At 60.8% G+C, this 27,740-nt stretch overlaps 1 protein-coding gene and 1 pseudogene across 2 annotated transcripts; one reads left to right on the forward strand and one right to left on the reverse strand.

Annotated features, from left to right (window-relative positions):
• GNG7 (G protein subunit gamma 7) lies at window positions 1-27,600 on the reverse strand. Its single transcript, XM_083348831.1, has 4 exons — window positions 27,588-27,600; window positions 20,015-20,067; window positions 2,713-2,823; window positions 1-1,851 (listed from the first exon to the last, which is right to left on the reverse strand). Exons 3-4 carry the CDS (start codon window positions 2,791-2,793, stop codon window positions 1,726-1,728), a joined length of 207 nt encoding a protein of 68 aa, XP_083204957.1. The 5' UTR covers window positions 2,794-2,823; window positions 20,015-20,067; window positions 27,588-27,600; the 3' UTR covers window positions 1-1,725.
• LOC310634181 lies at window positions 3,945-5,843 on the forward strand (annotated as a pseudogene). The gene is made up of 4 exons: window positions 3,945-4,336; window positions 4,709-4,847; window positions 5,058-5,116; window positions 5,481-5,843. The product of its transcript is annotated as an uncharacterized misc_RNA (transcript).
• Window positions 27,601-27,740: the final 140 nt, after the last annotated feature.

The raw sequence follows: 27,740 nt of genomic DNA on the forward strand, positions 1-27,740 counted from the left end.
TTTTATTCATGTGATCAATTCACTTTTTTAAAACAGGAACCCCACAGCATGTTCAGTACTAGCAAGGAAGTCAGTCCAGCCACACTGGAGAGAAACCAATTTTACAAAAGGGAAGTTAGCGATGTCAGACCGGGCCTCTCCCTCCCCCCTTTTATAGACATCCCACCCTCTTTTTGGCAACAGGAAGAGAGTTTGGCAAACAAGAACGAGGCTCAGCAGCCTTTTTTGGAAAAACTAAATCAATGCATTTGTCACTTTGGTGAATTAAAAACCAAACCCTTGTTTGGCACAAGAGGAATACCCCCCCCCCGCGCCTGCGTGTGTGTCTGTGTGTTTGGAGGGGGGGGGGGAGGGAAACTGCCCTGTGCTGGATTTAAGCAGAAGACAAACAAGTTTAGGGCCTCACAAAATTTCACACTCTTTGTTGCCGTCCCCCAGTTTTGCGTGGCTTTCTGTGCGTGTCATCCTTTTTAAAATCTTGTGTAGCAAATTTTTATGTATAATTTTAAAAACACTTTAGGTGTAAGCGACACTTTTAAGGCCAAATGTTCTCAGCTTTACCATTGGACAGCCGATGCCCCACATCCTTTTGCGGTGACCGCGAGGGGGGGGGCTGCTTTGGATGCCCTTCCTTTGTGGGAGCGGGGGGGGGTAACTTTGGCACCAGAGGCCCAATGGTTGAGCCTTCCAGGAGAGCAGGGGGGCTTCTGGAAGCCGATGGAGGCCCTGCTGGGTGGGGGTCCCTGGAGCCGCCCCCTGACCACTTCCGGGCGAGGGAAAAAGGAGCACCAAACTGCTAGCAGCCCTGGAGCTTCACTGGCTTTGCACGGGGAGGGGCCTGGTGGGGGGGGGTTGCCAAACCCATCCTACCCCCAGTCTCAGAACCAAGACCTCTTTCGGCCCAGCCTGTCTTCCCATCTGGAGAGGAGTAGGTCTCAGTCCTCGGAGTGGGGAGCTCATTCCGGACAGCAGATTGTCCACTAAAGAAGCTGGCACAGCCGCCCCCCCACCTATTCCCACATCCAGCCTGCTGGCATCCCCAGGACTCCCCGGGGAACTCCGTCCTCTGCGTTTCTGCTTTTGTGCCACTGGTTCCTCTCTTGGGGAGAGCCAGGGCATAGCCCTCCCCCCCCCGGTCTTTGGCCTTGGCACGAGTAGGGCCCGGGGCACTCGGGGGTCCCTGCCCCTCAGGTGACCTCCTCTTTCTTGAGCAAAGTGGCCTTTGGGTCACTGGCCCTCCAGGAAGAACCCCTCACCCCTCCTGGCCTGGAGGAGGGTCTGCCTGCAAATGCCCCTGGCAAGCCCAAGTGGAGGGGGGGCACTGGGGAGGGGGGGAAGTCAGTTTAATAATGGGGAGGTGGTGGTTGAGAGACGGGTATGATGGAGAGCACCCCAAAGGAGAAGAGAAGGCATTTCTGCTTGGGAAGCCCCCTCCTCAAGAGGGTGGGACGGGCAGCTGCCGGAAGGGCCTCTGGCAGTGGACTTTGCCTGCCTGACCCCCTCCAGGTGTCCACCTGAGGGGCATCCTCAGCACTGGACAGACCAGCTTCCTATGGGGTCCCTGCCAGGATGACCCCTCAAGCCCCGCCTTGCGCCCTCCTTCCCCCCCGCCCGACCAATAATGTGGTCATCTGCTGACCAGACGAGAGGGCAGGGTGAGGCCGGCTCCCCCCTCCTTGGCTTGGCTGGAGATCAGGGCTGGGGGTGCCTGGCCCAGGGGGGGCGCTATAGGAGGGTGCAGGGCTTCTTGTCCTTGAAGGGGTTCTCCGAGGTGGGGAGGCCAACCAGCAAGGGGTCGTCCCTGGCCTGCTGCTCGCAGTAGTTCATCAGCTCCAGGGAGGCTTTGGAGACCTGGGGAGGGAAGCAGCCACGTCAGCCAGGAAATGACCGGGGGCCTTTAAAGCCCTGCCCGCTTGGCCACAACCCAGGAAACGGGAGAGACCCCAAATGAGTGCTGGGAGGCTCAGGCATGGGAGGGGGGGGTAGGCCCTGCTCCTTGGCGGGACCCAAGGGACAAATGTCAGCTGACACCCCCCCCCAGGGAACGGAGGACCCCCCCCAGGGCCAAGGCTCCCACTCATTCATTTCCCAACCTGCAGCTGGACCCCCTCCGGCCCCTGAAAGAGGGACCTAACATTCTTGGGGGGGGCAAGGACCAACCCTCTTCTCTTGCAAGGCTGTCCCTAGTTTCAATCCTGGCTCCCCCCCCCTTGGTGGAACCTCCTCACTCAAGAGAAGTGGGCCAGGACCGGACTCAGCCTTGGGGGGGGTCAGCTGCCACCACCACCACCCCCACACTGAAACTCTTCCCAGGACCAGGCTCTGTGTGGTGATTGCCAGAACTCCCCCTCCCTCGTAACCGAGCCAGAATTCGGCTGGCTTTCCGGAGGCATTAGAGCCCAGAAGCAGCAGCAGCAGCGAATTCATAGCCTCTGATCACGTGCAGAGGCGTTCTTGGGCCAAGGAACAACTGAAGCATGCAGGCCTCTGTGCTGAAAGATGCTCTCCCACTTTGGTGGGGCCAGAGACCCTCCCCCACCGTGGGGCCTTCCCCTCTTCCTTCCCCGCCTGCTCCTACCTCCGAAGCACCAGGACCCCACAGCTCAACCCTGGGCTGGAGGCTGCCTTCTATCTGCCCCCCTCCCCAATGGCCAGAGCACCCGCCACACCTTGTGTGCTGCCCCAGCATTCCCCCCCCTCACCAGGGCCCACCTTGATCCTCTCCATCCCGGCCTCGATCCGCAGCTGCTCCACTAGCTTCCTGGCCTGGGCGATGTTGTTAGTGGTCGACATCGTCTGCCACCCAGGGGGGTCCACCAGCACCTAGATGCGGGGAGAGAAACACCAAAGAGGGGGGACAGTTGCCTCCTGGCCCTGCTCTGCCCCTGTCCGGGGGTGGCACCGGGCAGAGTTGCCCCCTCCGTTCTTTGGAGACAGGCAAGGCTCACAGTGGCAGCACTACAAGGGGCCCCGAGGGGGGGTTTCAGCTGAGCGGGGGAGACGCCTTGCATCTTGAGCTGCCTGCATAACTGGGGGAAAGCCCCAAAGACCCCAGGGCAGCTTTCTAGGAGCTGTGGTGCCCTGTGCCCACTATCTCCTCCCTGGCCCTCCGTGGGTGCAGCTGCATCAGGGCCACAGATCTTCACCAGGTGAAGATGAGGAACCTGCTCAGGCAGAGGCTGTCTATCTCAAGAAACCAAAGGGTGAATGGGACTGAGAGGTATTCCCAGGCACCTGGCTGGCGCTTCCCCTCCCCCACCTCCCCGTGGGGGAGGGGAAGCTGGCTCCTCGCCGGAAAAGCCCTGGAGGGGCTGCTTCGGGGGTCCCACTTGACCTCAGAGTTAAAACACGGGCGAACGATCGGGCTCTCCGGCTGACACCCACTTCCTCCCGGGGCGGCCGAAGCGAGGGTCTTCCGTCCCTTCTGGGCGGGGCTGCGAGGGGAAAGTGGGGGGGGGGTCCAAAGCAAGGCTGGGAAGGCCCTGGCTCCGGCCCGGAGAGGAAGCCCTGGGGAGCGAAGGGCAGAGAAAGGAGGGACCCCCTGAGAAGCCCCCCCTCCAGCCCCCCCCCAAGGACGCAGGGAGCGAGGGGCCGCTGCCGCCGCCCTCCGGGCCTGGGTCCCACCGCAGGCGCGTCCCTGCCTGCGCCACTGCCGGGGGTGGGGTCCTCGGTTGCTTGCTTCCTTGCGCACCCCCCCCCCCACACACACACCCCGCGCGCCGTCCCCGCAAGTATCTGCCCGAAGGCCTCGCCCGTTGGAGGGCAGGTAGGCCGGGCGCTTGTTAGCGGCTCCCGGGCCGCCACCTGCAGCCCTCCGGCCGGCCAATCGCCTGCTGGCCGGCAGGGGAGCCGCGGCCGCCTTCCTCTTCCTCCCCCCCCCAATAAAGCGGGCCCAGGTGCGGCCCCTCCCGCGGAGAGCGTCGGCCGAGCGGGACGGCGCGGAGATGGCGGCTCGGGCAGGTAAGAGTCTGCTGGGCGAGCGCGGCGCGCCCTCCCCCGCTCAGCCCCATGGGAGCTGGAGTCCGCTCCCCGCCTCCCCCCAGCAGGCTCCCTCTCTCTCTCTCTCTGCCCCGCAGAGGCCTCGAGGGCAGCCGTCCCCTCCAAGTACCGCTACCCGCCCACGCTGACCATGGTCACCGAGGCCGTCAGCGCGCTCAACGAGCGGAAGGGCTCCTCCACCGCGGCCATCAAGCGTTACATCTGCCACAACTACCCCGGCGTGGACCCGATCCGGCTCAAGTATTACCTGCGGAAGGCGCTGCTCAAGGGGCTGGAGAAGGGCTACCTGGTGCGGCCCCTCAACTCCTCCGCCCAGGGGGCCACCGGCAGATTCAAGGTGGGGGGGCACCCTGACCTCCGGACCCGTAGCCAAAGGGCTCCGTTCACACGCTGCAGGGGGGCGTCTCTGCCCAAGACCCAGGGGCCTCCGAGCCCTTCTCATAGCCCTCGTGGCCTGTGCCCTGGTGCCCACGTGGCCTCCTGGGGGGACCCTAGAGGGCGCCTTCGCTAATGAGCAGCCAGAAATGCCCGGCCTTGCCAGGCCTAGACCATCCAGTGCCGTCCTGCGGGAGTAGGCCAGCGTCTCCTGCTTGGGTCCGGCAGAGTCCAACTGCAACTGCAAAGGCTTTGGAGAGGCAGGCAGGGGGGGGCAGCATCAGTGCACCTGAGTGCCCCCCTTGAAATTCTCCTTGTTGCTCCGATTCTGCAGTTGGCGGCCGTAAAGCCTGAGAAGGTAAAGCCCAAGAGGGCCCAGCCTGCCCAGGGGGAGGGCCCACCCCCCAAACCAGAGAAGAAGAAGAAGGCGGAGGGCAAGGCGAGGGCCGAGAACGCCAAAGGCAAAGGGAAGGGTAAGGGGTCCCCTTCTCCTGCACCGGCAGCCTCAGAGAGGGGACTGGAGAGGGCCAAGGGGGGGGGTCCCCTGGTGCCACTGCCAGAAGCTGCACCAATGGGCCTGGCAAGGGGGCAGCTGAGGGACTCGGGGGGGGCAGCTCTTCTGCCTCGATGGGGGTCAGCCCAGGGGAGAAGGCCCTCATCCAGCTTCTCTCCCACCCTTCCAGCGGATGCAGAGGGCAAGGAGAAAGCCGCCAGCAAGACGGCCAGGGCTGAATCTGACCCGGTAGGTCTTCCCGGGTCCTTTGGGAGGGCATTCCCCCCCCCCGGCCCCAAGCAGAGTGGGGAGCTCAGCCCTTCCCTCATCGCCCAGGCCTTGGGAGGGGGTCGGCCTCTGGGCAGGAGGGAGCAACGCCCCTGAAGTCCGAGGGTTGCAGCCCCTCCCAGCGGCCCCTTCTGGGGCTCTGCCCCCTGCCCAAAGCCCAGGTGGCATGTCTGACTCGGGGCAGCCTCTCCCTTGCCCATGCAAAGGCCCCAGATCATGACGGGGGGGGGTCATGTCTGCCTTCAGGGAGCTGAGCTGCCCCAGACCAAGAGGGTCAGGGTTGCCCCCAGCCCTGCACGAGGCCGAGCCATCCCTCTCCCCGCAGGCCCTGGCTGCAGAGCTGGTGAGGCGGAAGCCAAAGGAGAAGACGGCAGCCGAGGGAAAGGCCCCCAAGAAGCCGAGGGCCCCCAAGACCCTCCAGGTCAAACTGGCAAAGCCCCCCTCCAAAGCCCCCCCCAAGGGAGAAGCCAAGACGGCCACCAAGGGCAGAGGCCGCCCCAAGGCTGGAGCAGAAGGCGAGGCTGAGCCCCCCGGGGGTGAGGGAGTCAAGGAGGCAAAGGGGGGCCGAGCCAAGAGCCAGGCTGGGGCCCGCAAGGCCAGGGCCCCCAAGGCCGGGAAGAAGGTGGCAGCGGCGGCCAAAGGCAAGGAGAAGGAAGCCGAGGGGGGGGCGAGCCCAGAGGATGCCTGAGGCCCACAGTGGCCATTGCCAGTCTGCAGTGCGATGTGGCCGGGAACCCCAGCAACGCCCCCCCCCGCAAGGCCGGCAGCCCCAGTCACGGAAGGAGGCCGGTGGGGGTCTCGGGTGGAAGGCTGGGCGGTTTTAACAGCATTTTAAAGAATCGGAGATGTTTTTCAATAAAGGTAACACTTGGCAAGGTAGCAAATGAGTGGGGTGTTGGTGATTCTGAAAAGCAGCCCCACAGAAAGAAGCTGAAGGCATTCCGGGCTCCTGACTGGAGGGGGGAGGAAGCTCCCCACCCCCACAGCTCAGCATCAGACCTCGAACCTGCTCGGCCGTGGGTGGGCCATGCACACCAGAGGTTTGTTTTAGGGGCCCAGCTCAACCTTTCAATGCTCAGCTGGCTGTCTTGCTCCAATAGAGGCATTTTTGAGCAATACTTTTGTTTCCAAGTTACCTTCTCTTAAATTATACTTTAGCGTAACTTTTTCGCTAATAGGATTCTTAAATACAATTTTAGTTCCAAGAATGTTCTTAAAAACCTTGAGTCCCGAGAGTCTGCATCCAGTTCTGGTCACCACAATATAAAAAAAGGCATTGACACTTTGGAAAGAGTGCGGAGAAGGGCAGCCGAGACGATTAGGGGACATGAGGCTAAAATGATGAACTGTTGCAGGATCTGGGAATGGCCGGTCTCGAGAAAAGAAGGACTAGGGGGGTCAGGGCAGCAGTCTTCCAGTATTTGAGGGGCTGCCACAAAGAAAAGGGGGCCAACCTATTCTCCAAAGCGCCCAAAGGCAGGACAAGAAGCAACGGATGGAGAGAAACAACCCGGAACTAAGAATATTCCTGACCATGAGAACATTTGATCAGTGGAAGGGAAGTTGCCTCCAGGAGTTGTGGGTGCTCCATCTCTGGAGACTTTCAAAAAGACTGGACAGCCACTTGTCTGGAATGGTATACGGTCTCCTCGTTGAGCAGGGGGTTGGGCTAGATGATCTCAAAGGTCCCAACTCTGTTATTTTAGGCATAGATTCATAAAGTGTAAATGAAACAACCCCCATTTCCCAAAAGTTTCTACAAAGGGTTTGCAACTGAGCGGCAGGGCCACCCAGATTTGGGGGACTCTGAAGCACTGACCCCCCCAAGTGCTCAGGTCCCCTTTGGGAACCCCAGCTGGAGACGGGGGGGGGGGCAGAGGGGCACTCTTCGCTCTGCAGCCTTGTGGCTGGATTGATCTGGGCTTTGTCCACAGTCCTGCTGAGCAGAGATCTGGGGCGGCTTCTAGATCCCCTCACGGTCACAGGATCTGGTTGAGGCTGTCCTTGAAGCATCCCAGCCCCACAGAAGGCGCCCCCTCCCCACCTGCCTCCTGAGCGGGTGGGAGGCGCCTGGAATGATTGGCAGCTGGGAAATGCCAAGCCCATTCAACTTGTGATTGCAAGAAAGGCTGGAATTCCCAAAAGGGCTAAAAAAAAAAGTTGGACGGAACGTGGAAGTTAAACCTGTTGTATGTGTGTGGGGGGGGAAAGCTGGCAACCCTTGAATTACTTGAACGCAGCGATGGCCGTCAAATCCTGCACGGAGGCTTTTCCATCCAGCCTCCGATAGCCTTGCTTGTTCTCCTCCGCCTCCCCGCCCCGCCCCGTTTGCCAGGGTCCTTCCTATCACAGGGGTGAAAGCCCCCCGGGGCCCAATGAAGACCAGAGGGGAGCGCTAACCCTGGACATCCGCAGGTGCCGCCCAGGATGGCATCGGCTTCTTCTGAAGCAGCCTGGCACCACTGGCCGGGGGCAGCTTGTGATTCACCCAGATTCCCCCCCCCCTTTCTGTCCCTTGTTCTCAGCTGCTCCTGAGCCCCCGTGCTGCCCTCCAGGTGATCGCTGCCCCTCCGCCTCTGCCTCGGCTGCAGATCCGGCGCTCCTTCGGCCTGACACGGCGCCGCAGAGGCCGTAAATGGGAGAGCCGCTCCCGGGAGCTCCTCATTCCCCACGCCCGGGAGCCGCAGCCAGGCGGGATCAGCCGCGGGGGAAGAGAAGGCCGGGCGGCCGCTGTCCGCGGCTCCTTGCAACCCCCGGAGCTCCGGACTCCTCCCGGGGCCTTCCGGAAAATGCTGCAACAGCCCCCGACGCCGCTTTCTCACAACCCGGCCGACGCCAGCGAGCACGTCGAGCGGCTGCTCGCACCGGGCCGGCTTCCAACCTGGCCCCCGGGCACCTGCGCGCCTGGCCAGGCCTCCGCGCAAAGACGCAGCGCCGGCAGCTGCTCCCCCCGCGGCGCCTTTCCCACGGCCACGGCGCTGGCAGCCGCTTCAGACGCAGCTCCGACCGGGCCCATCGGCTGGCCTCACGGAGCCCGGTCTGGCCGGCCCTCCCGCCTGCTCAGGGGCGGCCTGGCCAAAGCTCCCGGGGCCAGTCAGATGGGCAGCTCTGCTGCAGAGGCGAGGCTCCTTCCTAAACGCTTCCATTTGGCAAAACAGCCCCCCCCCCCCCGCTAGGGTGCCCTTCCAGGAAAAGACTGGCCTCTGCCAGGACTCACGGCTGCCCCGGAAAGGGGTGGGGGGCGCAAAAGGGCAGAGATTCCAAGCAGCAAACTGGGGACAGCCCCCCCCCGCGCCTCCCAGCAAGCTTCACTCTCCGGCAGAATGGGACTGTGGCTGCCACACACCCGGCAAGCCCCATCCCCGGGGAGGGGGGGAGACAGAGCAGGCTGGGTGCTGCCCCCCCCCCCGCACAGGGCAGCTGCAGGGGGAAGCCTCTTTCCTCCACAAGGCCGGGGTGGGGGGCTGCAAGAAGCAGAGGATGTCAGGTCAGCACCCACAATCCCTCCCCGGGCCTTCTTAGTAACAGAGCCAAGCCTCTCTAGAGTCTGCCCTCAGACAAGGGGGGTGACCAGAGAGGCAGAAGAGGCCTCTTGTGTGGGGGGGAGGGGTACAACGTGCAAAACTGGTGTTGTGAGACATGAATCTGCACATGGCTCCTTCTGCAGGCCAAACACCAGCCCTGCGAGGCAGAACAGCCCAGTGGCTGAGGCCCAGGCCCCAAAACAGCGGCTTCCAATGGAAGCGAGGCATGCACAGATGGGTCTCCTGCCTCATGCCCATTGCCCCCTTGCTTGGCAGCGTCTTCGGGGCCAAAGCTCCCCACCAAAGCAAAGGAGGGTCCCAGCAATCAATGGGGCCAGGCCAGCCATGGGGGGAAAGGCACAGCGAGGGCCCAGAGGCTGCCTCTCAGCCTAAGCCCAGCCCAGAATAGGCCGTGTGACCTGGGTCTCCAACCTTGGCAAGTTTAAGACTTGTGGACTTCAACTCCCAGAATTCCCCAGCCACCTGAGAGAAGCCAGGTGCTGCTTCCTAGGGTGGAGAGAAGGGGGGCTTTGGAGGGGGCTGGGGGGGGACAGATTCCTGCCATGCTCGCTTCATCCAAAGCTGGGCATCACAGGGGCCGAGGAAGCCCCTCTCTCGGGCCAAAGGAGAGGCCCGGAGGGAGCACCCCAGCCCCAAGGACGAAGGGCCTGCCTCCCCTCCCCACATACTTGGTATGTGACCCACACTTGGAAACCAGGCGAGGGGGACTTCTTCAAAGGTGCTTTCTCAAAAGGCAGCTGAACCGAAAGCGCCTTCTGGGAATGTGGCTTTGCCCGTCAACTGGCTGCTCCTTCCAGCCCTCCCTGCTCCAAGCAGCCCGGACCCCCCTTTGCGCATCCCGAAGATTCTTCCTTCTGGCTCGACTTTGGGGGAGCCTCGCCCACGCCAAAGAAAGTCTGCTTCCAGCTCAACCGCGACCGCTTTGGCTGGCTCTGGCCCAGCTAGCGGAGGGCTGGTCCTTCGGCCTGGCGCTGCAGCCCCCTGGCAGAGATTCCCTAGGCGGGGAGCCTCCGGGCCCAGCAGGGTCTTAAGTTCACCTTCCCCGCCAAACAGCAGCCAGCTTTGCTGCCAGGGGGCAATCAAGTCGAAACTTGAAGGCTAAACTCAGCTCCTGGTGCCAACTACTTTAATCCCTAAATTAATCTATTTTTTAACGGCTGTTGGAAGACATCTCCCCGACTGACGCTGAATGGAAGCATAAAAGGAAGCCACCGAGAGAGACAGTCCGGCATCTTCTCACGGGTGTGTGTGTGTGTGTGTGTGTGCACATGGCAGCTTTCCAGGCTAATTACAGCCTCAGTGCAGAATTGCTGAACCAACTGGGCGCCAGAAGCCGGCAGAGGCAGAAACGGGGGTGCCTCGCCAGCTGCTCTTCCCAGAGCGGCCCCCACTTTTGGCCCTGCCCCCCCCACCCCTGGAGAGGCTTCCCCAGCAGCGGGCTGAGGACCAGCCCACCCCCACCTTTGGCTACTGGAGGGAAGCCCCATTACCTGGCTCTCCCCGTGCTGTGGGGGTGGGTTTCAGCAGGGAGGGGCTCCTCCTCCTCCCCCCCGGAAAGACTGAGCAGTCGAAGGCAGGGACCCCTCCCGCTGGACATAGGGCCTGCAAAAAGGGGCCAGCTGCCAGAGGGGGCTTCATTGGGATGTCACTTTCCACGAGAGGAGCCCCCCCATTGCCTCCCAGGGCTGCCTCTCAACCCTCCAGGCATGGGTCTCTGCCTGCCCAGGCCCAATGCGCCCCCTGGCCAGTCTCTTTGCTGAGGAGGGGGCTCCCAAGAGAGGGAGCACAGCCTGCCCAGTTTGTGGCCCAACCAAGGAAGGCTGCGGGCTGCAGCTCTCCTGCACCAGCAGCCTCAGGCCGTGCCCCCCACCTGTGTCAGTGAGCGGGGGGGGGGGAGGCTATTTGCAGCAGCCGCCAGGCTTCCAAGCAGCCCCCTGGGGGAGCCCAGGATAGGAGAATACTAGAAGGGACCTTCCAAGAACTAGGAGGAGGGGGCCAAGCCAGGGGCCCGCAGGCTTTGCACCCAGACCCCTCTGGGGGCTTTTGAAAAGAAATGAGCTTTCGCTGCCACGTTGCTCAGCCCCTCTGCCCCCCCCCCCGTGCAGAGGAAGGCCGGCGTGTGAGGCTGAGCTGCCGGCTTTGTCACGGAAGTGGGCACACGGCGTGCCACCTGGGCACAGGTCTTCGCCTTCCCTGCGGAGCTTCTCCCAGGCGCCTGGGCAGCTCCGTGCCAGCAGCCTCACACAGAGCGAAGGGCGGCCCCTCCCCGGGGCACCAAGGCTGAGCCCCTCGCCCGGCCCGCTCGACTGAATAAAGGCCTTTTAGTTTCCACCGAGACACAGCTGAAGGCCTGCGGAGCCTCAAACCCTCCCAGGCCAAGGAGAAGGGCGGCCAGGCTGAAGGGGAGGGCTGGCCAGGGCATCTCTGGATGACCAGTCCCGTGGCAAAGAGCCCTGTGGTCAAAGGCAGCTTTGCTAGGCAGAGGCCCTGGGTCCAAGAGGGCCCGGGCAAAGGGGGGCTTCCTGTCGCTTGCCCTCCCCCACAAGATCTATTCCACCAGGCGCCTCCCTTTGCCAGAACAAGTTGGCATCCTGGGGGTGCCCGGCGTCTGGCTCAGACAGCCAGGGTGGGGCAAAGGGGCTCTGCCCCCTGACCGGGAAGGACCGGGAGGCATGGACCCCTTAGCCGTCCCCCCTCCCCTCCCCCAGCCAGCAGCCTCTCCAGGGGAAAAGCACTCAGGCACCTCACCCCCCCCATCTCCCCGCCCTAGTCCCTGCCAGCAGCAGCAGCAGCAGCCTTGCTCCAGGCAGAGGAGGGGTAGCAAGGGGGGGCGTTGCAAGGGAGAGACCAGCGGCTGCTTCCCCAGGAACAGGAGACTTGCCTGGAGGACGCCTGGCCCAGGTACTGGGCGGGCGTGAGTAAGCCAGGCTGACTCCCTTCCCAGGAAGAGCAGAAGGCCCATCTGCTGAGCTTCTGCCTGGACACAGGGGTCAATGCGGGGGGGGGGGGAGGCATGAGATGTCCAGTGACTGCCCAGCCTCTGGAAGTCCGGTGGAGGGCCATCCTGGCAACCCACGCAGGGGGGGGCTCCGTCCACTGAGAGGGAGAAACACAGCTGAGCCCAGAAGGGGCTGCCCTCCCACCCCACACCCTGTTCTCTCCAAGGGGCAGCTGAAGGTTGAAATACTCGGAGGGAGGGAGGGAGGGAGGAAGGAAGGAGAAAAGAGAGGAAGGTCGGGAGGGCTTGATCCTGGCTCCGGCCAGTCAAGAGGCTTAGCCACAACAGAGGCCACATGAGCCCGGGCAGGCTGCTGCTGAGACCCAGCTGTGGGGAGACACCCCCCCCGGGAGCCCCAATCCTGCTGGGGGGAGGCCTGGGGGCAGAGAGAGAGATGAGTGGTGGTTATCGCTTGCCCCGTTGTTCCCTTCTCCCTCAGCCTGCACTGTGCAAACAGATGACGGGAAGCCTTTTTACAAGCAAGAAGCTGGGATGGAGGGCTGTCGGCTGGGGGGGGGCTGGGACCGCTCCATAGGCCGGCTGCTGGGAGGCCAGGGACCCTGCTCAGGCAGTGGGGGGCCACGGGCGGAGGAGGGCCCGGCTTCTGTTCAGGAGTTCTCGCGGTGAGTCACGGTGAAGCGGCTCCAATGGGGCTCTTTGGCCCCTGTTCTGCGCTGCCCCAGCTCCAGTACCCCCCCTGACTTCTATGGGGCAGCTCTTGCTCCCCAGAAGGCCAGGACTGGACGGAAGGCAACTTCCACACCACCCACACTGGAGCAGGCGGGGGAGGGGAAGGGGGCCTATTGGGGGGGCAGAGCTCCATCAAACGGGCCCCCACTTTCCCTAGAGCTATGCTGGCTGAGGAATTCTGGGAGCTGAAGTCTTACAAGTGGTCAAGGTTGCAGACCCCTGACCTAGAGGATGCCAAGCTACTGCATGCCAGTAATCCTGTCCATGCCTTGCATTTTCTCCCCCCCCCACACTACACTTGTGCGCCTCCCCCTCCCCAGCCGGACATGCGGGGGTGGGGGGGAAGCAGCTTGCAAGCAGAGTTTATTTTGCAGTCTCTTTAATCTGGGCAGTAAATACACCTAGGAGCTGCTGAACTCTGAGGAATGGGGAGCCTGCCCACTTTTGCATGTGGAGGAAGCAAAACTCCGAAAGCAGCAGAAAAATCCCAGAGGGCCATAAATCCAGAGCGTTAGGCAGATGCCAAAGGCTCCTCTTCAGAGAAGAAGCTGAGTGAGGGGACCAGCCCCTCCCCTCCCCTCCCCTCCCCACGGGCCTCCGTTCCCTGCATCAGAAGCTGCCGGATGCGAGTAAAAGTCTACACAGCCCGTCAGTTTCTTTATTTGGCGTATTTCCAACCCTGACCCTCTTATGTAATAGAAATAAGAGCAACAAAATATTTCCTAGATATTCCACTTATAAAAATAAGATGACGGTCTCTTTGCTGAGGGTTTAGATGACCTCTCTGGTTCCTCAAGGCCACCGTAGCCCTGCGGGAGGGGCAGGACTTGGAGGGGATGCTGAGCAGGCAGAAGCTCAGCCCCCTTGGGCAGGAGCGGCCCCCCAGGCCCACCTCTGCCCGGCCAGGCTGCGGGGGGGGGGAGGCAGGAAGCGGCAGGCTGGGCCAGGCGGTCCAGAGGGTGCCTGCCTGCCATCAGCGCCACCAGTTGGGGGGGCTCAGCGGCCTGGGATTGCTGCCTTTCAGCTCTCTCTCCCTGGGCTGCTGGGGGGGGGGGCTGGAGTTGGGAGTCTCCCCCTTCTGACAAACTCTCTGTGGGGGGGGAGGAAGGAACATCGCTAGTCCACACCTGAGCTTTGGGGCGAAATTCCTTCCTTTCCTTCGGCACAGGTGCAGAGGCCGAGGCCGAAGGAGCACCGGGCAAAGCCAGGCAACTCCAACCAGACAGACCATTAAAACGCTGCCTGGGGCTGCCAGCCTAAGGAGAAATCCTTCTGAGCGCTGGGCAAAGGGCCCGGATCAGGCTGTGCCCAGCCACAAGGGCGAGGGACGAAGCACGAAGCCTCCCGTGCCCGCTGCGTCCAGTAGCAGCTCTGCCCCGTCTCCTAGCCAGGCTGTGTCTTTATTTTACAGGCGGAGCTGGCTCCCCCTCCCCAACTCCGGGCAGCTAGCAATGTCAAAAAACGGCAGCCGGGAATTTCTAAAACAAGGATCAACGGTCATGCATCCCACCCCCAGCCTGCGCCAGTCCCAGGGCTGGAGGCAGCCGGGTCAAGTGGCAGGCGGGGGCCTCGCTGGATCACCAGGCCTGGCACTGTGACCCCCCCTCCTCTCCCACCTCCCCAGAGTCTGCCTGCTGAGAAAAAGGCCCCTCCAGGGATGCAGAAGCCAGCGGGGGGCCTGAAAGCCAGTCTCTGGGGGGGGTCCCGCTCCCTCCTTCCTAGGGGGAATATTACAGGGTGCCTGTTAATTTCACCCAATGCCCAGCCTGGCTCTAATTTAATGAAGAGAAGGACGAGGGGGGACATGAAAGCAGTCTTCCAATATCTGAGGGGTTGCCAATAAAGAAGAGGCAGTCAAGCCGTTCTCCAGAGCCCCCGAAGGCGGGACAAGAAGCAACGGATGGAAACTAATCAAGGGGAGAAGCAACCTCGAACTAAGCAGAAATTTCCCAACAGTGAGAACAATTAACCAGTGGAACAACCTGCCTCCAGAAGTTGTGAATGCTCCAACACTGGAGGTTTTTAAGAAGCGACTGGACATTTGCTTGTCTGAAATGGTGGTAGGGTCTCCTGCCTGAGCAAGGGGTTGGACTAGATGACCTCTAAGGTCATTTCTGTTATTGTTATTATTAAGCCTTGCCCCCCCCCCCCACCTCCTGCAGGACCCAGACTCCTCCCAGGAGGATCTGGGGGATCGGCCCAGGCTGTCTCCAGCCCCTGGCCTTCCCACCAGCAGCAGCGGTGCCCACCGGGGCCTCAGCAACACCAGGCCGGGCTCCCCGATCTCCAGGGGCCACGGTGGGGCCGTCCAAGAGGCAGGCAAGCTGCCCAGGGTGGCGGTTAGGGAGACCCAACCTGAAATAGCTCCACACCCAGCGAAGCTGCGGCTGCTGAACTCGTCTGACCCGGCCGCAGCAGACAGAGGCAGACCAGGCGGGGGGGGGTGAGAGAATGGGAGGAAGGCAGAGGGGGAGAAAGCGGCTCCCCAGAGAAGCAGCAGCAGCTGGGATCTCTCTCTCTCTCTCTCTCTCTCTCTCTCTCTCTCTCTCTCTCTCACACACACACACACACACACACACACACACACGCTGTCCCCGGATGACCGACCGGCTCCTCCGCTGCAGAGGCTGGAGGGGGGCCTTTGGCCAGCCCCAGAGCCACAAGGCTGTCTGAGCCACAGGGAGGCCCTCCATTCCCCCCCCCCCACCCTCCCCACCCCCAGACCTGAAAGCAGAAAGTAAACACCAGCCCTCCAGCCACCAGCCTGAATCAGAGGGTATTTTGGGCTCCAAAGTGAGGCTCCCGCCCAAAAAGGCAGGGCAACCGGCGGGCACAATGGGCCCCTCTCCCCTCTGAGCCAGGAGGAACGAGGCACGGGCAGAGCGGGGGGGAGGGGCTCAGGTCGGATTTCTGAGCTGTTTCCGGAGTTCAAAGCCGGGCGGCCCCCAAGAGCCGCTGCTTCAACCCAGGCTGTCCAGGTCGGTCAGGCAGAGAAGTGAGCTGCCCCCCCCCCCCCCGATCCCGGCTCTGGAGCCTCAAAGCAGGGCAAGGCAGGCCCTCCCTCCCCCCCCGCCTCTCTCCCTCCCTTCCCTCTGGAGCAGGGGGGAGTCCCAGGATAGGCCCCCTCCTAGCGAAGAATTGCCCCATCTCTGCCTGAATGGGCTGCCATTCAAACAGCCCCCCCATAAGGGCGCCACTCCCAGAGGACTGGCCCAAGTGAAGCCGGCCCTCTCTCGGGGCCTCACCCAGCGTGGGACGGTATGGGGGATCCTGCAAGGGCTGAGGAGAAGAGGAAATGGGGGGGGGCTGCTAGCCTGCTCAAGCCTCCCTTCCTGCCCCACTGCCCGAGGGGAGTGAAGCCGTGCCCTGGGCTGGCAAACAGGGAGAGCTCTCCAGGATGGGCCGTGCCAGCAGCAGCCTCTCCAGCCAGGGAGGAGCATTGGCAGTGCCAGCCCTTCCCAGGGATCTGCTGGGGAAGGAACGCCCCCCCCCACACAGACCCCCTCCCCAGAGCGACAGGAGGAATCAACTGCCAAGCAGTCCAGACTGGGGGCCCACCTGAGGCCACCAGGCGCTGCTGCCCCCTAGTGTCCAAAGGCTCTTCTGCAGGCAGCCAGGGGTGGAGGGTGGCGCTCACCCCTCCCTTCTTTTGGACCCCCAGGCGGCCGCTCTGCCCCACGAATGTTTCACTTGAAGGACTCTCCTATTTCCAGAACTGGGGAAATTGGGTGGATGTTCATTCTGCAGGGGGCAGGGAGGAGCGAAGGCTCCCCCCTCCCCAAAAGCGCCAAGAAAATCAGACACCCCCTCCCCCCAGATGGTTTTGCTCAAGAGGGGCTGGGGCCCAATTGCCCATCGGGGACCCTCGGGGCGCCTGCAGCTTCCAGGCTTTGTGGCCTTGGCACCTTCCCGCCATAAGCCTGGGAGCATCCTCCCCCCTCCCCCCTCCCAGAGAAGCAGAACCGAGAGCAGCTCATGGCCTGAGTCACTTTTTCCAGCTTCCTCAAAATCTGGCTGCGCTCATGGAAACATCCCCCCCCCAAAACACACACACACACCCCAATTCAAAGAAAAGAAGGGTTGTCCCGGGTATCCTGTACGAAGGTTGGCGTCACAATGCTGCGCTCTCGACAAGCCCTGGTTGAACGTGGCCCTGGGGGAGGGGGGGCTTAATGCAAGAACCCTGGGGTGCCTCTCCTGCACAGCCAGCCCAAGGAAAGTTGGCCCTAGGGCCGCCCCCTGCCCAGGAGGGGGAAACGGCCTGTGCCCAGACGGGCCCCGGCATCCATCCAACCGGGGTGCCACGAAGGGGCATCTTCCGAGAAAAGGGGGGCATTTAAAGGCCAGCCCAGCCCAGCCCAATCCTCCCCCCCCCAGCTTTATGCCTAGCTTAACACAGACCAAGACCGAAGCGGGTTCAGCAAAAGTTTCTGGCCACGGATCTCAGCAAAGGGCACCGTGGCTGCCCCACAAGACACACTAGGGAGCGGGGGAGGGTCTCTCCCCCCCCAAACTCCCGGCCTGAATCTCCATTTCACGAGAAGGCAGGCAGGGAGACAGGGGCTGCTCCTGCCCCCTCCAAGGCTCACAGTAGGTCAGGAGCCCCTCCTTGCCCAGGGGGAGCCAAGTGAGTCTGCTCTGTAGCTGGCAGAGAGGGGGGGGATCCCAAACACCCTCTGGGGCTCTGAGTAAGGGGGGGTTCCCAGAGCTGCCAAGGAGGGTCCTGCCTAGGGCGGCCATGAGCATCTCCAGCTGCAGGACACCCCCCCCAGGGAGAAGAAGGGGCTCCTTGCTAGGGAGCTCTGCCCCCCAGTCGAAAGGGACGAGGGGAACCGGCTCAGAACTGCTGCCCCCCCAGCCCGTAATGCAAGGAAGGCTCATCCTCTGAGGACCCACCAGGGGGACGAGGAAGTTCCCCTCCAGGCTGCACGTGGGGGGCCAAGAGCAGAGACAGCCCCTGCCTCCCCAGGGCAGGGATCTTCCGGTGAAACCCCTCTGAGCCCCCCCCAAGCACGAGGACCGTGCGGTGTTTCTGAACCAGCGGGCCCAGCCGATGGCCCCAGAGGCCCCGAGACCCCCTCGCGCCTGTGCAGGGCTTGGGGGGGGCTGGAGGTCAGCCGTGGAGCATCAGGGCAGCCTTGATCTTTCCTGCCTGGCAGGAGACAAATACTTGCACCCCCCCCAAACCCTAAAAGCGCAGGGGGCTTCCGTTGCAGGGGCTGCTCACAGCTCCAAAATTCACCTCCGCCTTCCACAGTCACGTCCCTCCAGTCTCCTTGCAGGCACAGAAATCTTCCTCCTGCGCTGCTGCTTCCCACAAACAAATTTAGTTTTCCCCAAATCAGCCAATTATTTCTTTCCCATTTTCTTTTCAAGCTTTGAATGCTGCTCTTCAGAATCCCCTGCAGACGGCCAAGTCCTCGAACGCGGCTGCTCTGAGAAATGCTCCTTTTAGTCTTGTGGGGGGGGGGAACAGGCTTAGAAATGGACGGGGACATTTTCCCCGTGCTCCTGCGCAGGGGTTGCCGCCACTTGGACATGCTTCTGTGGGAGAAGCGGTGAGGTCTGGCGTGGGGCTCAGAGGCGCATGGTGCACAGCCGGCCACGTCGCAGAACCACCGGGAGGGCAGGCACGGCCACCTGGCTGGAGAGGCACGGGAGCGCAGCACCCCCTGCTGGCACAGGTTTTACAGACACGCACAACTCTCTTGCGAGGGCCCCCAGTCTGGAACTGGCTCCTTCTGGGGGCTGAGATGGCCCCTGGAGGAGCCCCCCCCAAGGAAGACAACAGCTCCCAACTTCAAGAAGACAAGAGCCTGCCAGCCCTGCTCTGGTGGGATCCGTCTGAAGGGGCAAAGTGGCTTCTTCACAGCAGGAGAAGAAACGGAGGCAAAAGGGGAGATCGCAGAAGAGAACCTGGCACAAATCAAATAAGCACAAGCGAAGGCCCCAGGTGGGGCAGGCTGCAAAGGCCGGAGAGTGGGAAAGATGAGCCGGGGCCGAATCCCACCCCCCGCCCAGGATGTCACCCAACCCACTCGCCCCGTGGAAAGGCCCAGAGTCTTCTCCGCGGCTGGACACTCTCTGCCTGCCTCCAACCCACAGGCCCCAAAGAGAAGGAGACGCCCAGAGTCGTCCAGAGGGTCTGCTGGTCTCGGCAAAGTTTCTCCCGCCACCCTCCGAAAAGCAGCCCTGAGGTGGCCAAAAACATTTAGCTGTGTTTCAGGGCTCCTCTGTGACACACACACACACACACACACACACACACGTGCAAAAAGATGCTTCTTTAATTTCCAGGGAAGAACATCAGACGGACATGAGGAGACCGGCTGGGATAACAGAGGGCCAAGACGAAGCTGGCGAGGACTTTTACAAGGACGGCCAACACTTTGCAAGCACTGAAGCCCCCACTTGAATGGCTGTTTAAAGGCAGGAGACTGGGGGGGCGGGGGGGAGTGGCACGGAAGGGAAGCAAGACTCAGAATGACCTTGCTAAACAAACCCAGCAACCATTTTTTTTAGAAACACCAAATTGCCAGCCAAGAATGTGAGCCATCGCTGGTCAAGGCAAGCCCCAATGGCAAGCCCCAATTGGCAGCTCACAAAAAAAGTTGATTTTCCGCCATCTGCACTCACTTTCTCTCTCTCTCTCTCTCTCTCTCTCTCTCTCTCTCTCTCTCTCTCTCTCTCTCCCTCCCTCCCTCCCTCCCTCTCTCTCTCTCTCTCCCTCCCTCCCTCTCTCTCTCTCTCTCTCAGGAGCCATCTAGAACTCAGATACAAATTGGGATAAGGTGGAACCAGAGCAATAAAGGAAATAACAAGGGCCCTGGGGGGGTCAAACCCTTGCAAAAACTCTGCCCTCATCGGGATCGATACGGCAGATCAATACGGCTGCAGACTCCACGCCTCAAGGGGCCTCTTTTCTTAGCCCCAACTGTGGGGCAGAAAGTCTGGCCCAGTTTTAGAGGGAGCTTCACTTGCTTGCTTGCCATGAGGCTGGAGGCCAAGAGCAGCCTGTCAGCCCTGCGAGGTAGTCCAGACAGGAATCCAAAACCATGAGCTGCAACGCTGCCTTTATTATGAGGCTACAACAAAAGAATTCAGCAAGTCTGAAAGCGCTCTCCCGCCCCTTACTTTCCAGAGATTGAGGGAGGGTCCCCTCTGAGATGCTTCTTCATGCCCCCTGCCTCTCCTCCTCATCCTGCTAACCCCCAGAGTTATTCTCACGGCCTGTTAGGGCCCTCCAAGAGCCTCCGAGAGAGCAGCATTCCATCTTTTGGGAGTGAAGAGGTCCTTGGACGGTTGTCGTTGCCCCTGAACCAAGACACACACTCCTCTCCTTCCTCCCCATTCCTTATGCAAAGCAGCAGGCACCTGCTCAGACCAGGGGGACCCCCTGACCCTGGGACTGGCCCCACAGCCTCCCGATCGAGGCTCCTCCAGGCTGCTTCTGCTACTCTGGGCTGATCTTCACCTGGATCCATCCGCCGGGGTGGGGCGGGGTGTGAGGGCTGGCTGTCTCCTCTCCTCTCTTTGGCCACCTCCTTCTGCCCAGCCCCCTCGTTGCGCCATCGGGAGGGTGAACAAGGGGGGGGCATGCAATGGGGGGGACTGTCAGAGCCTTACCTGTCAAGGAAGCCCCTCCTTCGGACTCCGAGGGCACCGCAGAGGCTGCCTTCCTAAAGAAACGGAGCAAAACAAAGACACGAATCAATTTTTTTTGAGGGGGGGGGTTGTGCCTCCTGTTCCAAGAATCAACACACCTAGATGAGTGCAGGAGGGGGGTCTGCACTGTTTATACCCAATGCCATAACTTAGTGATTTGGCTCCATCTGTGGCTGAGGGGCTTTTACAGAGAAGCAGCCTCCAAATGTTTGGACTACAACTCCCAGCAAGGAGGCGGCAGCCCAAACACTGGACGATGCCTCCCTGTGCACGGGTCGCATCCTGCTGGCCCACATCCAGCCCAGGAGCTACCCAAGGAAACGGGGGGGGGGGGGGGGACAGAGGCCAGGCAGCCTGGAGGGCTCCTCTTAAGCAGAGGTGGAATCCGGATGGAAGGGGGGGTTCACAGGGGGGTCCCCCAGAAGCAGCCAAGGCTACCTGGGGCCACCTCAAGGGAGAAGCAGGGGGGCCGAAGGGGAACCTTCAAGGGGAATTTAAAGAGGCGAGCCATGAGCCCTTATCCAAGGACGGGGTGGCTGGACGCATAAGGCCGATTTCTAGAGCTGCCACTCACCAACAACTCTGGACAGAATTCAAGGATTAAAATAAACAAAAGTCACATTGGGACTGCAAAAAATGGACTCTTCACATTAAATAGCGGATCTTCCCAGAAGCCCCCAGGCAGGAGCAGACACAACGGGGTCCAGACCCATAAACAACTCAAATGCCTCTGCACGAATGCTCAAAGTTTAGGGAGAACAAGCAGGGTGAACTTGAAGTATATGAAGGCAGAGATGATGAAGTTGCCATTGCAGAAAGTTGGTGGGATGAAACTCATGACCGGAATGCACTGATGGAAGGATGCGAATTATTCAAAAGAAACAGGCCCAACAAAAGAGGAGGTGGAGTTGCATTATATACAAAAGATCACTACAGCTCTACAGAAATACACAAAACCAAGGATGAAAACCTGCCAGAATGCATGTGGTCAAGACATTGCCATAGGCGTATATTACAGGCCACCCAACCAAGCAGAAGAAATAGATGGACTCTTTGCCAACCAGTTAAACAAATGTACGTAGGAAAGATTTCACAGTAGCAATGGGAGACTTCAACTACCCTGATAGCAACTGGGAGACAAACTCAGCAGCGAACGGGAGATCGAACAGATTCCTAACCCACCTAGCCAACAACTTTGCCACCCAAAAGGTGGAGGAGGGAACTAGAGCAAAAGCTATCCTGGACCTAGTTCTTACTCACAGAGAAGAAGTGATAAAAGGGAGTTGGAGTTGCCCCAACCTTGGACCACACTGACCACGTCATGCTGGAATTCATTATAATGAAAACACAAGCAACAGAATATAATCCAACCGGTGTCTTAAACTTTAAAAGAGATGATTTTAACAAACTCAGAGAAAGCCTAAGAAAAAATTCACGGATAAAAATCCTAAAGGGGAAAACAAGAAACGTGGAAAACACTGAAAAATATGATTATAAAAGCCAAGTCCAACACAATACCACTGCAAAAAAAATCAAGAAATCTAACAAGAAACCAGCATGGCTGCACGAAGATCTCTCCGATAAAACTGAAAGACAAAAAGGATAAGTACAAAAAATGGAAAGAGGGACACATAACTAAGGCAGAAGAATATCAGCAGAGAGCCAGAATCTCCAAAGGTGAAGTCAGGAAAGCAAAGACTCAGAATGAACAAAGATTTGCAACAAAATTCAAAAATAATAAAAGAAGTTTCTTTCAACATATAAATAACAAGAAAACAGTCAAGGAAACAGTCGGTCCACTAAGGAGAGAAGATGGCAAGGAAGAGAAAGCAGAACTCCTTAACTCATTCTTTGCCTCTCTCTTCAGGCAAAAAGAAACTATAGCCCAACCTAACAAACTCATAACAGTAAAAGACAGACTAGAAATAAAAATTAAAATAAGCAAGGAAATGGGAAGAGAATGCCTGTCCTTGACGAATATAAATCACCGGGACCCGATGGATTACGTCCCAGACTTCTGAAGGAGCTGGCAGATGCTATCTCAGAACGGTTGCACCATATCTTTCACAGATCCTGGAGCACTGGGGAAGTGCCTGAGGATCGGAAAAGGGCTGACGGGGTTCCCATCTTCGAGAAAGAGGGGGAAACGGACCCAGGAAACTACAGACCAATCAGCCTGACATCAATACCTAGGAAGATTCTGGAAAAGATCATCAAAAAACAGATCTGTGAACATCTAGAAACAGATAAAGTTATAATCGGTAGCCAGCAGGGGTTTTCAGGCTAACCGCCCTGCCCTCTGTGGCCCCTTGAAGCCTCTGCACAGACGTGCTGCAAGGTCCCCCAATGGGCAAACGCTCGCCAGCCCCCCAGGTGTGCCCGGAAAGGTGCCCGGAACCGCTCAAACAGCGCAGGGAAAAAGGAGGGTCCGAAGCACTCCGCAGGAGCTCCGCCTGCCCTGGCAGAGAAACAGCCAGTGCCCGTTCCCATCACAAAGGCCAAAGCCCCCCCAAGAAGGCCCCCCGTGCAGCACAGAAGTGGGGAGGGGGGCACAGAGACGTCTTCCTTGTCTCTGGGAAAAAGGACCGGAGCCCATCAGTCCTCCGTGCAGGGGTCAGGCCCCGTGGCTGCCACCGTCCCCTTGGCTGGGCCCACAGAAGCCCTCGGCCCGTTCCTTTCTTGCCCTGGAGACCACCGGCCAGATTCCCAGGGGGTCCCAGGAGGAGGAGGAGGGGGAGGAGGAAGATGAGGGAGGCCTTTGAGACAAGGCCGGCCCCTGGAGCCCCCCCTCTCCCCACCCCCATCTCCCCCTCTGCCCTTTCCCAACAGGAACCAGTCAGGAGTCCCGCCCTTTCTGCTCCCATGGCAACCAGGTGCTTTGGGGGTTTCAGGAGGTGAGCCCGGATCAACTAATCGGATCGGATCAGAGACCCAAAGTAAGCCACTTCTCCGAAAGGGAACCAGCTGCGGATCTCACCTAATCTCCTTCGCCACCGCAGCAGCCAGCACCACCGTGCCCAGACCGCCAACCGTTTCTCAGGGGTCTTTTAACTGAGACGACGAGGTTCTTCAGCTCTGGCACGGGTCCAAAAGCGAAGCAAGCTTAGAAAGGGAAGGACTCCCCCCCCCATTCTTCCTTGGCAGAAAGGAGGCTGGGTTTTTTCCTGATCTGGATGACAGGTGAGCGATTAAAAAAAACACCCAAGGCTTTTCTGGTCAGGAAGGAAGAGGTTTGGGGAAAAACTGACCGCTAATTGGAAGCCGTCCTGAATGCTTCACAGCCACCCTGAGGCCGAGTCAGCGGCTCCAGAGAAGCCATGGAGCGAAAGGCTGCCAACGCCCCCCCCCCCCCCCAGTTCCTGAGGAGGGATCTGCCCCCAGAGACGGAGGAGAGACTGCGAGATATAGCCGAGGGCCGGCAGAATCAATCCACCCCAGGAAAGTACACTTTGATAAAAATACCCGACACAATAATATTTTACAGTTTGGGAGAGAAGTTGGCATTCTGTCAGGTGATCACGACCGTCTGCCAGAACAGAGCAGGACGGGCATGGAAAGGTGCCAGGCAAAACTCAAGACACAAACCACCGATCTCTGGCACGGCCTGGGTCGGCCCTCCGGGCAAGTGGGGCCAGAGCCTGCAACACATCTGGGCTGCAGTCCAGAGTGGGGGCCCAGGCGCCAGACCTGCCCGTGGCCCGTCCCACCGAGGGGGTGCAAGAGCAGCCTGGGCACCAAGGGGGCTGTCCTTGACCCGCTGGGCCAAATTAACGGAAACAGCCACGCAGCCACGAGAACGGCCCTTTCCGGCCAACCCACGGAAGACTCTCCCACATGCCAAGGTGGGTCCTTGGGCTCCATCTGACTTTGCTGGGGGTCAAGAGGCCGTTTCGGCAGCTCCTCCGCAGGCCTCGGCCATTGTGATGCTTTGATGCAATTAGTCTTCAGCATCTTCCCCTTATTTATAAGACTCCGGCCAGCTTGCGACCTTGACAACAGGAGACGTCAGCACACCAGAGGGCTGGGGAGACTGCCTCTCGGAGACAAGGGGTCCCTCGGGGAACCTGGCCCACGCCAGGAGGGGCTTAAGAGAGGCAAGCAGCACTCAGAGGCCAAGCGGAAGCCAGGGAAGTGCAGCTGCCGAGCAGCGGTGCGTTGGCTTCCAAGGGGCCTTGAAAGCCGGTCCCTGCAGAGGGCGCTGCCCCCGTCCACCTGTTGAGGGGACCATCCGGGGGTCTCCCTGATCCAGGAGCAGGTGCAGCAGGGGAGCCGGATAAAGGCAAAGGCCCTCTTGGCCGCAAGTGCCACCTGGCACTGCCGAGGGAGCCAAGACCACCCGTGGACCCAACCGCGGGCCGTTCCCTGGGCGGGTTTAGAATCAGAATGGAGCTGGAAGTGACCCATGAGGGACCTGGCCGAGTCCCCAGCCTGGAGGACCATCGGGCTCAAACCCATCCCAGACCATCCTCCGGCACGTCCGCTGGACTCGCCCAGCTCCAGGTGGAGCTCAGTGGCTCCTCTGCCAGGAAGCGGCAATATTCTTCGCAGGAGCTCTGCAGATGTTCCTGGGCCTGATCCTGTCCCAGCAAGGAGCAGGCCCCCACGAGGCCAACAGGGGAGAAATCCCCACTTTCTCGCTCTCATTAGGAGCGTAAAAAACAAGACAATGGCGGAAAAAGATCTCCTGGTCCATGGAGACCGCCTGCCTGTCCAGAACTGGGGCTCCGGATCAGATCCGCTCTTTGTCGTCCTCCGGCCGCTTCCACTGGCACTTCAGCTGCCAGGACCCCCGAGGGGAGCCTTGGGACTGGGACTCTGCCGCTGCCACGAAGGCCTCTGCCGGTTGCCCACCGGACCCTCAGGAAGAGCCTCCCCCTCTCTGGGACCCAGCAGGGGCCGTGCGTCCTCCACCCCTTCCGGATGGGGGGGACCCAGCAGGGACCGGTGGCCACGCTCTTCATGCCACCGGATCGCCTCATCGCTGCCCTGAGCCAAACAATCCTCCCTCCCTCCTTCCCCTCCCCTCCCCTCCCCTGGGCTCTTGGCCGATGCCAAACCTGGATCCAAGTGGGGACATTTCCAAGAGGGGAAACCCCCCCCCCCAGCACAGCCACAATACAGCCTCAATCCACAATACTGATATGCAGCTCTGTGTTGCCTCTTGGGAAACGGTGTAACGGAAATTGTTTTTCCGGGAGAAAGAGGAAAAGGGAATTTTGGATTGAAAGTTGAACACGGCGAATCTCCAAGGAGCCGGAATCCTCACCTGGGGCTCCTTTCTTGCACTGACCTGGCCCAGGCGCGCTTGGACTGACCCTCCACCGATGCTAAGTGTCACTTCCTGTGACCTACTGAGCACCCTGGAAACAATTATTTTGCCAAAAGAAGGGGCCGAATTCCACCCACCTGCGTGGGAGTTCTGAAACTGTGGAAAGGTGGCAACGCTGACCCTCTTGCCTACTTGTAATGGCCCAGTGGGGGGGGAGGAGGGGGGTCTCCGTTTGGCCCACCCTCCCCAAAGCACACCCCCCCACACTCATAAGAGCCACCACCTCTCCTCCCAGGGAGCCCCACCCTGGGAAGGAACCCAACGCTGCTCCTCCGGTGGCAGCCCCAGAACCCCCTTGCAAGAGGCCCCCTCCTTCCCACTCAACCGGGACAATCAGTGGCCCCCCATCTCTTGGGGGCAAGGGCGGGGGGGCATATCATCAAACTCTGCCTGGCAGCCTAAGGTCAGGGAGGAAAGCCGCCCCCCCCCCGCGGAAATCTTTCTTGAAAAGCCCTACCGGAATACACCTCCCTGGTATTCGAAGGCAGGGGTTGGCAGCCTGGTGGGAAAAGGAGGGACAGGCACCTTTATGCATGCATGTGCACACAAACGCAAATGTGGCTCTGTGTGTGTGTGTGTGCACGCATGTGAATGGGGCCGTGAGCACCTGCGCTCTGCAAACGGGGCTGCTAGCGCTGGCACACAGTTTTTGCAGCTTGGCTGGTGCCTGCTTGCGAACCAGCTAGTCCCAACTGGGGGAAAGTGCCCATCTTGGTGACAAACTTAATCGTAGGCAGGGATGAGCCCAAAATGAACAGGACTTTGGCCTCAAACTCACAACGACCCATTTCGCATTTCAAAAAAGACAGCTAAAGCCCTCCTTGACTAGATACTTGACCAGACCTGGAGGGGGGAAGCAACCCCCCCTGCCAAGCCAGCCCATTCCCCACCGTGAAAGCCAACTCAACGCACGAGTCCCAAGGGGCCCTTGAGGGCGCCTTGTTTCCCAAACACGGACCGGGAGATCCGGACTCTGAGATCCGATCCTGTGCGAAGGAGCAGCAGCAGCAGCAGCGTTGGGGGGAGAGCGGCCTTCAAGAGTGGGGAGAGAGCTGAGAAAACCTGGGCAGGAGCAGAGATCCAGGAGGGTTCGGCCTGAGTGTGGGTGTCGGGGCACGGGGGCATAAGGCTGGTGATGCAGTCAGACAAGCCTCATGGCCTTGGCACACCTAGCGGAGACCAGGACGGAGGCACCCAATTGTGGGGTTTGTATGAGGATAACATCACGCAGGTGTTGCCATTTTGACTGGCAGCATCAGCATCCCTGCCACTCAGAGCAGCTGAGGAAGGGGGGGGGATGTTGGCCCAGGCGGGAAGGACAGGAAGAGGGAGGGGAGGGAGCCTCTAGGCCCAGACAGGAGACACCAGAGCGCCTGGGAGGAACAGCTGGATGTCCCCAGGGAGCCCTTTTTTGTGAGAAACCAGGCAGGGCAGGCAAAGTCCTAGAGGATGGGAGCAAATAGGGGCACCTCCCCCCCCAGAGGGGGTCTGTTTAACTACCAAAACTACAGGAAGTAGTAGAAGTCACCCCCCCCTCCAGCCCCATCCTTTTGGACCTCCTTTGCGACCAGGGAGGCCCAGTCAAAAGTGGGTTCAGCAAGGCACTGGGGGGGGTCCTGCTAGAAAGGAAGGAAGGTGCCACCCAGAGGGGGATCCAAGCAGGAGCCGAGGACCCCCCCCCCGGGGGTGTGAGAGAAAGGCCAAAGAGGAGGGCAGACTGCTCAACAGGCTAAAGGGGGAGGCAGAAGGTGTCACTGAGCAATTAATTCTGCTTTTCAGGGCGGGGGGGCAGCAAACGCCTTCGGGGTCCCGCCTGGAGACTCAGGAGGATTGCGAGGGGGGGATTTTCACAGGGCAAATGGGAAAGGCGTAAGGGGAAGGGGGGGAGGGGGACGCAGCTCAGAGGGCGCAGAAGGGACCGGGGGTCTCGGGGAGTTCGGGGGGGCTCCGGCGTGGGACCAGGCTGTAGAAAAGGCGACGCCGCCCTGGGCTGCAGCATCGGGGCCGCCCCTCAATCCCGGGGGCCGGGGCAGGGCCAGACGGCCGGGCAAGTCGCAGCCGCTAAGCGGGTCCGCCCGCCTCGGGGATCGCCGCGCTGGGCCGGGAGCTGCCCACCCGCCCGGCCAGGAGGACCCCCACTCCACGGGGCCCGGGGACCCCTCCTCCCGGCCCCGCCGCCCTCCCGCAGCCCGCGGCCCGCCTCACCGGCTCCTCCTCCTCCGCCGCCGCCGCCGCCGCCGCTCGGCCGCCTCCCGCTCTGCCCGCGACGCAGCCCTGCCGAGCACCTGACCGACAGCTCGCCGGACCAATCCGCTCGAGCGCCTCCGAAGAGGGCGGGCTTCGGACAACGCCGCGGAC

This window comes from Vipera ursinii (genome assembly GCF_947247035.1).
Source record: "Vipera ursinii genome assembly, chromosome: 1".
Classification (NCBI taxonomy): domain Eukaryota; kingdom Metazoa; phylum Chordata; class Lepidosauria; order Squamata; family Viperidae; genus Vipera; species Vipera ursinii.